At 41.8% G+C, this 16239-nt stretch overlaps 2 protein-coding genes across 13 annotated transcripts in view; one reads left to right on the top strand and one right to left on the bottom strand.

Annotated features, from left to right (window-relative positions):
- Positions 1-16239, top strand: part of Lsm11 (U6 snRNA-associated Sm-like protein LSm11) — a 155850-nt gene that overhangs the window by 4582 nt on the left and 135029 nt on the right. The gene's annotated exons all lie outside the window — the stretch shown is intronic.
- Eip74ef (Ecdysone-induced protein E74) overlaps positions 844-16239 on the bottom strand; it is a 190583-nt gene continuing 175187 nt past the window's right edge. For all 12 annotated transcript variants that reach the window (XM_083050042.1, XM_083050039.1, XM_083050032.1 and 9 more), the window contains one exon: positions 844-2172. In XM_083050042.1, the coding sequence (XP_082906168.1) occupies positions 1616-2172 (557 nt within the window). In that variant the 3' untranslated portion in view covers positions 844-1615. The remainder of the gene's footprint in view (positions 2173-16239) is intronic.

Consider the following 16239-nt stretch of genomic DNA (forward strand, 5'->3'; position numbering starts at 1 on the left):
CGACGTCTCCGATCAGTCTGAGCATGAGAGACCAAGAGCAATGTATGTGCGCGTTGCGACGACTGCGATTAAAAAGGGGGTCGAACGTACTCGTACGCGTTCTTAGATGTATAAAATTCATCCCCAATGTAATACAGGGGGAGGGAGGGGGAACAGTAAAGCGTAGAACAATAGTTTCGAAAGAGAGAGACGTCGCGAGCGCACGAGACGATTAAGCTCCCTACGCGTGTCGCCTATGTGTGACGACAAATCTCATAGAGATACATCAACTTCGCTCCATTTTTACTACATAACATATATAATATATATATATATTTATATAATATATATAATATATTCAATATAATATATAATTTTTTTTTCACTAAAGGTAAATTCTTTATATCTATATACAGAGATACAATATAATGTCTGTCTCGATAATCTTTATACGAATCAGTAACACTAGGTTGCTAAATAATATTCTTGGACCTCGGTGTGCGTGTGTGTATGTATGTATGTATATTAGCCAGCACCTTGCGTTGTTGAACCCCTCAGCTCACGAATTGAAAGGGCCAATCCCTTCCGCTTATACTTAAAAAAATATAATGTGTACCCCTCCCTGAGCTCGCTCCGTGAAACTTTAAGAGAGAGAGAGACGTCTCTCATTCTTTCGCCGTGCTCTCATATCCTTGTCTCTTTTTCTCTCGTCTCGATATCCATAATCCTTTCACAGCCCTCATTTCGTTACAATTTTTGTTTCTCTAAACTTTCCTCCGTTTTCGTACATTTTTTTTTACCATTTGCATGGACTAACGCGCATAACAATTTCCTTAGGTAACACACATATATAAACGTCTAATATACAATAAATAATTTATATATATTTTTTGAATGTACAATTTTTTTTCCGATGCCTCACGCTTAAGTAATTTGTCCACGGCGTCCTTCCGACAAAAAGGTACACCCCGAGATAAAATCTTTAGATTCCTCGTCGTCGACGTTTAAGAACTAAAATTTTGTACAAATTTCAACGATTCGGGCGCCGCCAATCACACGGTGCCGATCTCGTCTTGCTCTCCTACGCGATATTCGGACACACGAGAAAGAAACGGACCGCGGGAGGAGGACGAGATACTGGGTCGTCGGGACCACCTCCGACGACGTCGCGTCATCCGGCGCCTTAATATACATTTACATAGGTATAATACAAGGAACAAAACGAAGCCAGAGAGATGTAGAGAGATAGAGAAAGATAGACGTACACGTGTAAAAAGAAAAAAAAACAAAGAAGCAGAAAGGGAGAGACAGACAGAAAGAGGAAGAAAGAAAGAAAGAGATATAATGATAGAAAGAGAGGGATAGAGAAAGAGAATGCATTTTACAACGTCTGAGGGGTGTGCCAGGTCGGCGCGTCTCGGCGGGAAGAATCGTTGGACGGCGATCTCTCGCGCGGAAATGAATGAAATCCCGCGACGGATCCGTGATGTCGCAACGTCAGCAGCGACGACGGTAACGACGAACGACGTCCGCGCGAGGTCCGCGTCGAGATGCCGCGTCTTCGTCGCAGCCACGGCTCCTCCTTCTCCACCTCTTCCTCCTCCTCGTCCCCCGCGTGACGGGCCGGCTCCCTGTCTCATGCGCCTGTACAATCGATCTCGACAATGTCCTTCGGCACCTCGACGAACTGGTAGACCAACCGCTGACCGTCCACTTTCGCGAGAATCCCGCGCTGATAGTAGTAACGCAGAGCTCTACCCATCGTCTCGTAATTCATGTCCGGTTTATTCTTATGTAGACCCCAGAGACGCGAGACCGCCTTGCTGTCCACCAGCTTGAATACGCCCCGCTCGCGATTCGTCCACTTGATGTAACGTGGACAGTATTCCCGGTCTTGTAGTAGTTTGAGCAGAAACTCCCACAGATACGTGGTCGAGCCCTCGCGCGACTTCCGTTTCACAGCGGCGCCGCCGCCCTCGCCCTGCCGCGGCTTCTTCAGCTTGCTCTTCTTCGAGCGCGGCGGGAAGCCCAGCTCGAGAAGGTAGAGGTCGTCCGAGACCGAGCTGGTGGCAGCTTGGATCACGCTGGTGGGCACGCCACCGGGTCCCCGCGGTGGGCTCGGGGTACAGGGGGTCGCGAATTGACCGCCTCCGCCATACATGGAGTTCACGTAATTGTTGTAGCTCTCGGATACTGGAAGAGAAAAAAAACATATAATTAGAAAAAAAATAAGTCTTTCGAAAAAATCTCTATATTATTATTTATTCACATAAGTTTTTTATCTACTAGAACAATACAAGCGCTATTCCTTGATTTTATTTAAAAAAGAATGATATTTTTATATAAAGTTTGTTTAAAATTGATTAATATTTTTTTGACAGAAATCAGCTGATTAAAGCGTTAATTTGCTAATTAAATTTTAAAATAAAAATGTTATATAAATTAAAATAATAATGTTATAAATAATATGTTATAATACTCTTTAAACTCGAATAATATTTATTGACAGAAATCAGCTGATAACTGTCAAAAAATATTAATCGAGTTTAAAGTACTATAACATTTTATTTAAAACATACTATTATTTTATAATTTTTATTACATATTATTTTAAAATTGAATTAACAAATTGACTCTTTAATCAGCTGATTCATATCAAAAAATATTAACAAAGCATTAATTTGCTAATTCCATTTTAAAATAAGGTTATAACAATTAAAATAATAATATGTTCTGAATAAAATGTTATAATTCCTTAAACTCGATTAATATTTTTGACAGTTATCAGCTGATTTCTGTCAAAAATATTAATCGAGTTTAAGGAATTATAACATATTTTATTTAGAATATATTATTATTTTAATTTTTATAACCTATTATTATTTTAAAATTTAAATAGCAAATTAAACATTTATTAATATTTTTTGACAAAAATCAGCTGTATTCTGTTCTGGTCCCTTTCTAAAAAAGACATGTTAAGTCGATTCTCGCAAGTATTGTTGCCTCTTTTTGTGATGTTGATTAGTTGCCTCGATTTGTGTTGTGTGTTATATTCATAGCATCGAGAGGCTGTCATCGCGAGAGTTAGCAGTTTGACAGTTTGTCCAAAATAAAATTAAATAAAATAATAATATGTTTTAAATAATATTTTAATACTCTTTAAATTCGATTAATATTTTTGACAGAAATCAGCTGATTTCTGTCAAAAATATTAATCGCGGATAAATAAGTATATATTATATTATAACATATTATATTATTTACGACATATTATTATAACTAAAATAATAATATTTTGTAAATAATATAATATGTTATAATACTTTATCCGCGATTAATATTTTTTGACAGAAATCAGCTGATAATTGTCAAAAATATTAATCGAGTTTAAAGTATTATAACATGTTATTTAAAACATAATATTACTTTATTTAATTTTATTTTGAACGAACTGTCAAACTGCTAACCCTCGCGATGACAGCTGCTCGATGCTATGAATATAACACACACCGCGAATCGAGACAGCCAATCAGTATCGCGGAAAAGCGACAATAATGTCAATAATATGCCTTTTTTTAGAAAGGGATCTAAATATAGTTTAGATATAGTTTATAATGTAACTGTAATCTTTTGGCAAACAGCATTTTAGATATGCTTGACAAACTACTCGATATCTTGTAACGAGCATTTAATTGCATCCTGCGGTATCTGTAACAGTAACGTGGAACCTATATACTTCTCATCGCGTTCATTTATATTACAAGAGAATCGATATTCTCGCAACAATGTAGAAATTATTTCAGCATTGCTTGTAAAACAGATGTATTCTGTTCTCCTGGGAGGAGAAAAACCCTTCGAGAGGGACACGCTTGAATCGTATATACATCGAATAAATCCACGTCGCAAAAGTAGCGCTATTATCTCGATTTCGCGGCTCGGAGGGTCGGAGTCAGCGTTTATCGAGTTAGATTTTCGCACGGCTTAAGTATATGTGTGTACGTCGCAGGATGAACGTGCAACGAGGTATTAATAGCTTCGTCGTTCACGAGGAGGCGAAAGAGGGAAATCGTTGTTGTCGTCGATACTACCCCGTCGTTTCTATCACCTGGTTTCGATCAACCTGAGTCTCCCCCCCCCCGAGATACTTTAGTTATCGCCAACCCGTTTTCCACCCCCAAGTCATCCGAATCATCAGTCGTCTTCCCTTCCCTTGCTCGTTAAAAGAGATTCTCCTTCCGACAAGCGCTCGAAGAAAGAAACAACCGAGACGGTAAAAATTCGCGGCACGGAAACGCTACGTTTGTAAAGGATGTATAAACGCGATACTCGGTAAGGAGTATAGATCAATGCAACATCGATCGTACGATCGTACAGTGCACCAGTGCACACGATCTGAGTTTATGCCGCGAGCATAGGGCAGTGCGTTCTCTCATGGGCGTAGGGTTTCTCCTCTTCGAGGAATTTTCCTTTCGCGAAACCACCGAAACGCAATTGGTCTCTCTCGAGGTATATAATCGGGTCTCGGTAACTCATTCTTCTGGATATTTAATAGATAAAAGCGCCTTTTATATAAAAGCTGTGCTAGGCTAAATAATTTTGCAACTCGAGTTTGGATCTGTCAGTCGCGATAAAAATTATTGTTATACGAAATATGATGCTGGTTTTCTTTGAAAAAATAAATGTAATATTTGGAGGAAGCGTAGAGAGAAAAAAATTCTGAAATATTTGAAATGACAATTGTGGACATTTGCAAGCATATAAAACTCATTTGTAAGCTGTAGATCTTATATTTCTTATGCGGTAAGCGCGATCGATTTTGTCGCGTAGAAATGCAAAGAACTGATTTTTTTTTGTAGAGCAAACAATAAACTTTTCGTGAAAAGATGTCGCAGATTATGGAGGCAGCGAGCGTTTCGAAGAGAGATAACTGTCTCTGAATAAATCTCGCCTCTTTTATGTCATGGATGCGTAGATATTGTGCGGCTTTTATTTAGGAAAAAAAAATTCTCAGCATTTGACATACATGCATGCATATATATATATAAACAATATTGTTCCACATTGTGCGCTGCGAAAAAAGAAAGTTTCAAAGCCGGATAAAATCACGCATTCTTTATGCTCGCTGAGAGAGATGAGACGCGCATACCAGTGTCTCGTCTCTCGCGCGCGATTCTCTCCCATAAGGATAGAGGAAAAAAAAAATTCTCTCACATTTGATGTATACTATATTATGCTGCAAGAAAGCAAAAGTTTCGAGAAGCTGCTGCGAGGCAGGAGAAACGTTTCCCTTACGCCACTGGCCGCCTGGGAGGAAGAGGAGACGGGCCGAGATAAAGAGACGACGAGCAAGAGAGAGGGTTAAAGCAGCGGAGTCGAGCGAAGAGAACGAGACGCGGTGGAGAGAGGCCAGGGGGGCAAAAGGGGGAGGGAGGGAGGGAATCGGGGGAACTCTGCCTGCAGTATGATAGAGGACTGACCCGAGCCAAGGTTGCACGGGTGACGCCATCAAGCTACTAGTGCATAATAGCGCCGCTCGTTCTGAAGCCGCCGCGACTGCGCTAAAATCGGAACTCGTTCTCTCCGGCCCCCTCATACACCCCATCCATCCCATCCATCCCTCCCTCCCCCCTTTCCCGTCACCCTTCCCCCATCATCGCATCAACTCTCTCTCTTTCTCTGTTTCTCTCCTCTCGTCCACCACGTTCTCTCTTCACGCTAGCATCCTTCTCTCGCGTCGTGCGTTGCAGTTCCGTGGAGACCCCGCGCGGTTGAACGATTCTTCGGGCTCTATTCGAGGTTTTCTGGTTTGGAGGGATGAGACGAGAGAAGGAGAGAGAGACGGAAAAATATTTAGCGTTTTGTGAAGCGATATCTTCCCCGAGTGATGCAGCAGCAAAGTACATGAGCGATCACACATATACGAAATAATGTGGCTTAATACGATATTTTATGTCATACGAAATAGTCTGATAAAAATATCTAAAAATTACACGAAATTAGTCTCGAATTAAAGCTCGACAAACAGGAAGAAGTATACGGATAGAGAGACGCGCTTTGACGTTACGAATAAATAAAGTTTCCGAGAGCAATAAAATTAAATTATTATACGTATGTAGAAAATAATAGTAGATTGGATGTGTAAAACAAGGGATATGAAAAGCGACAGTATTTTATAATAATATAGACACAAAGACACAGAAGCAGTCGTTCAATATTTCTCTGATCAATTCACCAAGATATTTCTCCGATTCGTAATATACATACCTATATATATATATATATATATATATATATATATATGGATAGTAACATAAACACAGAAAAAGGGCACAGAGACGAGAGAGACTTCAATAACTCTGAAATCCACGGTATAAATAGCGCGGGGAGAAACCGAGCAAAAATTTGAAGAAGAAGAGGAAGAGAAGAAAGAAGGAGAGCGAAGAAAAAGGGAGAATGAGAAGAGACGACAGAAGAGAGAAGAGGAAGATTTTCGAGGTGACTCCAAAAATATATGGAGAACGCACCCCGTTGTTCTCGAGAAGCCGCGCGTATAGAGATGCCGCGAAGCAGGCAAGAGAAGAAACGAAAACGAAGAGAGGAAGAGAGAGCGAGCGAGAGGGAAAGGCGGTAGAGAGACCCGAGAGTGCGAGAACAGCTGGAGCGGATCGTGTTTACGCGCGGTATGACTGGCTAGATGAGTCAATCGTAGACCCGTTGTCTAGGAGTCGCCGCTTAGTGGGGGAACTGCTCCTACTTCACTGACCTATACCACGAACGTTGTATAGCGCAGGAAAGCACCGCTAGAGACGACGCATCGCCAGCCGATGAGTCTGGTACACCGCGCGAAGACCGGATAGAGAGGATTCCTAGAAGTCTAGGTAGCCTTCTCTCTAGGATCTCGATTGAAGAGCCGCGAGTGAATGGAGAGATAGAGTCGTTCGATAATCCGATCGGGCGTTTTCTCGGCTTTCGAACGCGAAAAATTCTAAGATCGAAGACTTGAGCGTTAAAAAAAAGGAGAATACGTAGAGATTTCTCCGACACCTGCGAGACTAGCAATCGAAAATATATAGGGCTTCCCCTAAGAGCGCGTGACAAGACATAGGATTTGGAGATTGCAAGATTGAGGAGGGTTTAAAGAGTTTGACATGTGTGGTTGCAGTCAATAAAAAATCACGATATCAATAATTTCAAAGTTAAAGAAATCGATGACACACAGCATATTTAATCAGCGAATAAATCAGCGAATAAAATATAAAATATTGTAATGTATAGCATCACAAATTGCTGTTTTCTTCTACTACTTGTTTTAGTAAAAGTCCAGTTATTATTCAGAGTCTAAAATATTCGCAAGTATACAAGAAAGACGGAGAATTTAAAGAGACGTCGGTCTCGTTATTTTTTTCTCTCTCTCTTCCTCTACCTCTTTTTTTTCATATATGATAGCATAGCATTTTTACATCAGCAGCGTTATTACATCGATCGCGCTACAAAGCGCAGCTTGAGATAGACTTAAGGCGATCATAGGTCGAATTTAAATTCAAGTTTCACTTGGCCCGACACGAGACGATGTTCCGCAACAATGAAACGACAGTCTAATGCGTCCTCGAGGCCGTATTAATCTTCTACTTAAGTGACATTCCTCTGCTCGAAAACAAAGTGGAGGACGAAGGAAAGATTAGAAATTTAAGACGAAACTTAATTACTGAATGTTTCAAATATAGCATCAAATTAACTTCCACGTCGCGAAACAAAAATTAAAAAAGCTTTTTTTTTCATACATATGTATCTCTTAGCTACAAATGTATATTTTAACGAATTAGATTATAAGCGAATAAATTTGTGCGAATTAATATATATATATATGTATATCTCCTAAAACCAAAATACGTTCTTATCGCATCTAAGATACCTGTAATTTTAATCCAAGTACTACTTTGCATAATTGTCGAGCGTTCTATGTTTAAATGAAGAAATTTCGATCATCAGCCGGCAGCGATTAAATCTGACTTTAACAAACTTATACATTTGATTAGTAATTCTAGGAGCATATACATATATATATATATGAAGACGAGCGATTGTGGAGCAGCCGTCATTTCACATCCAAGTTTGTACTCATGAAAATTGCACTCGATCGCTTTCAGGATGATTGCACAAGGATGATCTAAGTGGGACGCGTTATTAATTTCTATATTTAACGAGTATAGATTTCGCAAGAGAGTCGGGCTCGCGCGCGAGAGAGGAAAAAAAAGACCGAGACACGAGAAAAAAAAATAGGGAGCGCGGCTTGAGAGAGAGTCGCATTTCCTCGTCGCGCTCTCGCTCCAGCAGCCGCGTTCCTTCCTGACAGAGTGTCGGCAGGAAGTTTAGTCGAGGGACTCGCGGTAACGAGTCGATAGTTAAAAATATACGGAAGGGTAGGCTGCGACGCGACGCGGCGCGGCCGCTCGTTTATTTTGCGGAGAGGATTTCGCGCTAGCCGCTCTCTCGCCCCTTCTTCTCCTCTCTCTCTTTCTCTCGCGGGCCGGAAGTACAAGTATAGCGAGAGGAGCATAGGACGGGGTAGAGATGAAGAGAGATGGAGAGGGAGAAAAAGAGGGAAAAAAGCGCGATGAGCCGAGAGAAGAGCAGCGAGAGGCGACTCGACGGACGGTGGGGATATCCAGGGACGTACGATTCGACGGAACGAGCGGTAAAAAAAGTGGTTGCGCTAAAAGCGAGCTCGCAGTTGAAGAGAGATGCTGCGGAGAGAGAGCGAGAAAAAGAGAGAGAAAGAGAGACCTAGACAGAGAGCGCATTCTCACGTAGTGACGGTCCCGGATAATTGGCTGGGAAGTCGTGCGCGCGCGAGAAATCCTTCCTTCGTCTTCGCTTTCGACGGCCTGCGGCTTGTCTAAGCTAACGCTATCGGAGCATCGATACTGAGTATTTTTGGTAATGATATCTCGTCTCTCCCTTTTTCTTTCCCACAGTTCGCAGCTTCTCGAAAAAAAAAAAAAAAAAAAAAAAAAAACGCAGCCGAAATTCGGACACCGCGGCACGTTTGATGTTCATCTTCTGGAAATATTAATTATATGTATATATACCGGCTGTAACTTGAAATATTAACAATCTCTCTCTTTCGTGTACGATAATTCTGGAATATCCTCTACACACTCGAGACTGTGTATTATACTAATTATTTTTTATATCACACAACGAATTTCGATAATTTAATGCCGTAAATAAATTTTTTTCCCTCAATTATCGGTGACGGTAGCGATATTATCAGTATCATATATCAATGTCCTATTCAGTGTAGCCTGAATAAGTTTAAGCATTTGTAGATGACACGTGTGTCGTCGTGTCGTAGACTAATTAAGTGCACTGCCAATCTATACTCGCGCAGGAGTTAACTCGAGAAATTATCGCATATTACAGTGTCAATCCTATTACACTAATAGGCCAATTAATGGGGTTAAATCATATATATCTTTTAAAATGCAAACATCTCTTCTGCATCTCCAACAAGTTTGCTTTGCGCGAAGTACCCTGACGTATATATGAAATTCCAATTTGCGCTATCGCGTATAATTGCAAAATTACCGATCAAAATATGTATCATATAATGTCGAACACTTTACTTGAGAGTAATTTAAGCGTATGAAACATTTATCTGTCTTTCAAGGCAATTGATCAATCAATTTGACATTTCACGGATTCTTTAAACTAGAAACCGAGAGAAGAAGTTACGAGATTTCTATCTGAAAGTTAGAATTCTATCGGTTAGGAAACTTGGTCCCTCCGGCTCCTCCGATCTTGGCGAGTTGCTCTTCGCATAGTCGCGTGACGCGAGTTCTCACGTACCAGGATTTCGAGAGGCGGAATTCCGCGTGCATCTAAGTGCACGAGTTACACGTAGTCGAAAAGGGGAAGAGGGAGGAAGAAGGGGTCGGGAATGTCGGAGAGAGAGAGAGCGAGAGGGTTAAAGGGAGATGTACACAGAACGGACGAAGGAAAAGGGGTAGGGAACGAGGGATGCAGCAACACATTGGAATATAGGGGCCACCGAAAGTGCTCGTCCGGCATAAACAAAGCGCGATCGTGGATTATGGTTCCGACATAGCTCCGGAGCTCCGGCGCGTTAGCGCACGGAAGAGAGGGAGTAGGAAGAGGGGAAGACAGGGGGGAAGAAGGGAGGAAGGGAATGGCGGAAGGGCAGGGTGAAGATGGGCCGGGCAGTGTCGGTGATAGCGGAGCGACGCCGATAGCGGTAGTGGTAGTAGTAGTGGTTGTAGTGATGATGATGGTGTGGTGGTCGTGTCGAGGCGATGGAATGGGTAGGAGGAAGAAGAAGAAGAAGAGGCAGCGGAGGAGGAAGAGGTAGAGGATGAGAACGAGAGAAGGGGAGAGTTGACCTTCAGCTGCGCCGGGAAAGTCAGGCAGTCACTGACCGACAGACTAACTTAACCGCTCTATCCTTCTCCTCCTCTCTTCTCCGCCGCCTCCATTCGCGACCGGCTAGTCCGATGCACCGCATTGCACACACATGTACAAGTTCGCATACATATCCGAGTCTCTCGCTGTCTCTCCCTCCCCCTTCTTCACACTGCTTTCCGCGTCCCAACTTCCCTTTCGCTCTCTATCCCGTCGATCTTCGCCGTCTTCTAACTTCTCTCTCTTTCTCGCCTCTTTTCTCGCCTTCCTATCCTTGCGCTTCTTCCTTCAGCATCTCCCTATCCGATGTCGAGACATCGTGACGTGCTCTCTCTCGTCCTCCATCCTTCTTTCCCTCACATCCCCCTCGGACTCTTTCTCTCTTTCCTCTCGTTAGACCAAGTCTCTGCCTATTATGTTACCCTACTGCCTCGGGCTACTATCTTTAACCCCGAAACCCGTTCAAATTGCGAGTTCTCCGCATGCACGTGCATGTGCACCATCTTTCCTACCTCCGTTTTATCTCCCCTTTCCTCTCTCCGTCGTAACATTTCTCTCGCTCTCTCCCTTTCCTCTCTTCTCTCTCGGCATTCGGAAAAGAATAAGGAGCGGCCGAGAAGGATGCAGGGAGATTGATAGCTGAGGAAAGACTCCGCTTTAACTCTAAACTCGGCGATGCATCGTGCAAAACACGCCTCTGTTCCTCGCAGTCTTCTAGATTTGCGACTTCCGTCTAGCGATTAACACGCCATCAATTTTTAAAATACGTGAAACTTTTTTATTGTTCCAATTTATTAGCATAATTATTTTTGGTTCAAGAAAAAAAAATACTTTGAAAAGATGCATTTAAAACATTTTTTTATTGCGCTTGTGAAAAGTTTCGACCGCGCATTCGCTATTTTTGTTTTTTTATTACATTTCACTTTCTGACCCCTTTATTGAGAATTTAGAATTAGTATCGGCGGGTTAATATCATTTTAATTGCGCTCGCGACATACATTATCGATGTCGTCTATATCCGGAATCTCATTAATATTTCGTCATCACATTCGCTTTAAAGCAATTTACCGAATGTCTTGTCATCGGAAGGGAAACGGCGTTCTTTTTTCGATCGTTACGTAAATGTGTTTCGAGACGGAACTGCCGAGTCGGGAAACGGAACTTGCGTATCTCTCGAATTAGGCTCGCGTCGCGACAAGCAACGTTCTTTTCCTCGTCGACGAGGGCGTGGGCGGGTATGCGTATACTTCTCTCCCGCGGTTTCTGTTTTCCACGAAGTGTCGGTCGCGCGAAAGACAAGCGATGGAAAGAAAGAGGAAGAGAGATAGAGAGACATAAAAAAAAACAAGAAGAGAGAGAGAGGAGATTTACGTTCCGGACATCTTTTTTCGCGCGACCACCTTGACTGCCTATAAAATGTTCGCGAAACGCGTGTGGGTTTCACGCGAATCCGCCGACCGCGTCGATTCCACAAGCAATAACGACATTTCGCTTGACGTGAGAGATGACGTTAAACGTCAGGCAAGAGATGACGCGGCATGACGATGACGAAATCTCAAGGAAATATGTCGATTCCAGTAACTCCGCTTTAACGAGATATCCATGATCCGGAAAATTATCTGACTATCGTTCACATTTATAACTTATATATATAATATATAATAAATTATAAAGATAATATTTGTGCGGATAAGGAAAAACAGAAAAAAATAATTTTTTTAACAGAAGCATTATCAATCTTTGTAATTTATTCGTGCAAACAAATGTCGATTTTTTTGTTCATATAAGAAAGAGTCCCCGGAACATAGGGCGATCGAGTGGGCAGTTATCGATACTTCGTTATTCCTCCTCGCAGCGATAAGGAAAGATTTCCTCCGGCACGATCACTGCCAAATTTAATACAATGATCTTGACCCCTATGTGACATTTGTCGACGCTTATCAAGAGGGTTTCGATAAAAGACCGGTGGTTGTATCGCAGAATTAAAACATCTGCATCATCGAGAATCGCGAGAAGCGTTGTTGTCGGATAGATAAAGAAGCGAGAGAGAAAGAGTCAGCGAGTTGAAAATATCGGCGACAAGAGGGTATATCATTTCTTGGAGTGAATCTTGTTTCGCTTCTCTCTTTTTCTCATTCGAACACTTTCAATCATAATAAAATATCGTAAAAAATTTAAGGATGTCAAGGCCTGTTTTAGCGGCACAAAATTCGCTCACTTCACTTCTGTGTAACAACTTTATGCGATTTTATATCGTTTTTACTTCTTTTTATCTTTATTTGTTCAACGTCTTCGGAATGATTATTTTTATGATTCTGACGAAATGAGACACGGTTTAAACTCCTCTGTGAGTTATAAACACTGGGCTGGAATTACTCATTCAATGTATTCACGCGTGTACAGGATGTTTCTAAATTACTTCGTATACAAACTAGACGGCGACAATATTTCTCACGCGGAAATTTCAGAAAAATGACTCGAAGAGAAATAATTTCGTCGGATAATCATATCTCTGAACGGCGGATGAACGGAAGGATTCTCTCCGGACGGACGTTTACGAGATATAGTGGGATGCTGGGAACAAGGGACGATGTCGATCGTCAATAATAATAAAGTGTACGCGTTTTCGCGCTGGCGAAATAAAAATACGCTACGCGCGATTTATAGCCGCTCCGGAACGTCGGTATCGTCGACGCGTGCATCGTTTGCGGAACACGTTTCCCCGACGGGTTCGTCGATCGGTCGATGGGATTCTTATTGTCGGTTTCCTGCCGCCACGCCGGACAGTTCTCTCTCTTTCTCTCTCTCACCCTCTCGGTATCCGGAAGTCTCGATACGATCCGCGTTAAAGATCAATCGCGCGCGACGACGCGACCGGGAGAGCAATTTTGACAGATGATGAGAGGACGCGCGATTTGGAGAGACTTTAGAATTTTTGCGAAATTTTTCAATTTATAATCCTCCTTACTTGTATAATCAAGTATCTTATATATTTCTTTCTCACATAATACATGCAAATATTTTTTTTAAACGTACTTTATTGAATATTTATGGAAAGTTGATGCGCATTGAAATATTTAATTTCAAAATGTTAATTTAAATTTATAATCTCCTCTCTCGTCATATTTATAAACCAGATAAATATCTTATATATATTTTCTTTCGTATAATACGCGCGATAATATATAACATGCAGATATAACGTAAAAAAGGCTCGCACGCGAAATACAGTTACGCACAATGGCCAGTTGCACGCTACCTCTATATGTCGTGTCATTTCTTTTGGAAGACGCGAGTGCTCGATGCAACGACGATACGAAAGGAGCGACAGGTGTGACGCATAATAATGCGTCGGCACCGTCGAATGACTTGTGCAGAATCGAAACGCGTGTCCTCGTCGATGTCCTCGCGAAATGTGACGCGTGAGTTGACATTGCGGAACTCGATGGCGCGACTTAACAACGGATCGTCCTTACAGTCGTCCTCTAAATTAAGACGCGTTACGAAGCAGTTGCAGTTGCTAACAAAAAAATTAAAAGACACGAAATAGGGAGAGAGAGAGAGAGTCTGTTAAACAAGTTTAACTACCAGACGATAGATCTGATTAATTAAAAATTAAATTATTAAAAATTAAAATAATTAATAATTAAAAATGTGGAATTGTAGAAAAGGCGATAAACTCTTTTCGCACAATCTAATCTCTCTCATTGTCAGAGCAATCATTGTTGCATTTTGCGGAGTTAGCTTATCAGTTCCACTGTTCGTATCGATACGTCGCGCGTTGTTTCTTTTCGGCAGACGAGAAAAAGGGTAAGAAAGAGAAAGAGAGAGATCGGAAGACGATGGCGAGAGCGAACAGTAAGAATGCACGAAGCTCTTCTCTTCCGTCGTCGCAGTCGACGCGATGTGTGCGAGGTCAGTGACCATAGCATGCACTCTTGCCACTCGCACTTCTTGTAGCTGGAGGAGGAGGAGGAGGAAGAAGGGCAGGCGAGCGGTAATGCAACGGGAGAACGAGAGGGAGGAACGGGGTGCAATCGCGCGATGCGGAATACGGCGGCCGAGTATTTATTAACGGTCGGATGATACCGAATTTAGAGGCCGGAGGTGGCATCTCGCGTCTCTCTCTCTCTTTTTCTTTCTCCCTCTCACCGAAGAGCAGCGGGGGACTGTTAATCGGCGAGAAAGAGAGAGTGTGAGAGGCGGTTTGTTTGAAATACGACCTTGAAATACGGAGAGATGAGCAGCATCCGCGAACGTATTTACGAGATCGTTAATTTCGCAGGCGAATTATCCGGCATGTTCTCCAAAATTTTTTGCGCAAGCATAATTTCTCCGATAAGCGAGGATTTGTATCATACGAATAACAGAGAGATGCGTTGCGTCATGTCAAGGCGGCACTTGAAGATTCAAGTTGCTGGTTGCACAAAGAGAGAAGAGATATACGTGTTTTTTGTTTTCGCGTGGGTGTACCAATACCTGCAAGACTCGAATCGAATGCAACACTCAATCGCACACGTACGTGGATCACGGTGAATTCGCGGTTTCAAGAAGCACGAACTTGTCTCTCGAGTTGCGAATTTTTGTAAATAAATAAATGCACGACGATTAACTTGATCGACCTCCTCTCGTCCCAATCGAATTAAAAATTTAACTCAACTTTTTGGAATAAAATCGTTTATTTCTCGAGTATATGTTTTGGTAAAATTTTTTTTCGCGAGATAAAATTCCTAATAATAATCCATCTCGAAAAAGAAGTAATTATTACGTTGTGATACGCGGAAAGTCGGAAGTGGCTATTTTTAAAGATAATTGAACACGTAGTCTCAACCATGAGAGATAAACACAAGAGTCGCTGCGTTAGCTTCTATTAGTAATCCAGCAGCGAGTCAACGTTCTCTCTCTCTCTCGGAAGGGAAATAATTCCGCCGACACAGAGGGTCAGGATCATTACGTGCGGCTGCGAGAGTATCGCGCGTCGACCGTACATTACGTGAAAAATAAAAAAAAATAAATAAATCATTCGATAAGCGTCGCGCTCTCTCGAGTAAGGAGAAACGCGGATCAATGTGGGATTCCGCCAAGAACACGATTTTATCTCTCTCTCTCGCTTTCTTTATCGAGACAGATAACCTTTCCCGGTGTAATTTTGCCAAAAGCATAAGTCTTGATTGAGATAATATCTCCCCGGCCTCGGATCAGCTGATTTGGGTCAGCGCCGTTGACACGGATCATCTCGGAGTAAGTCTCTCTCTTTCTCTCTCTCTTATCGTGCGTTACCCGGCGCTACAATAATAAGATAACGATTGCAGTGAAAATGTAAATAAGTCAACGCACAATCCCTTGCCATATATGGCCCAGAATCAATACCGCTTAAATTCGCGCGAATCGCCCGCCTATCTCGGACGTTACGTAACGCGAGATTCGAGTCGGTCGAAAAACGAGGCGACGTGAAAATCGTTCTGCGTCTTCTGTTACCGCGAGAGCCGCGATAAGAGAATGCCTTCCGCCTCTTCGAGGCGTGTGTGTATGATACGTATTCGCATATTATTACTTCTTACAACGTGATAACACGCGCGCCATCAAGGAGCCTTTCGAGAGACAAAAGGAGATATATATATATATATATATATATATATATATATATAATTAAGAGATTATATCTTTAAATTATCTATATATAATTTAAATTTGATATATAAAATTTGAAGATACTAATAATAATGAAATAACTAATATTTTTAGGCTACATTTTAGTAAAGAATACCCCGTTAAATTATAATTAAAAATATTAATTACATCATAGAGCTAAAATTTAGACATGATAACTAAATTTTGGAT

Source organism: Prenolepis imparis, unplaced genomic scaffold, assembly GCF_030444845.1.
Source record: "Prenolepis imparis isolate NDT839.2.m4 unplaced genomic scaffold, iyPreImpa1.0 SCAF_11, whole genome shotgun sequence".
Taxonomy (NCBI): domain Eukaryota; kingdom Metazoa; phylum Arthropoda; class Insecta; order Hymenoptera; family Formicidae; genus Prenolepis; species Prenolepis imparis.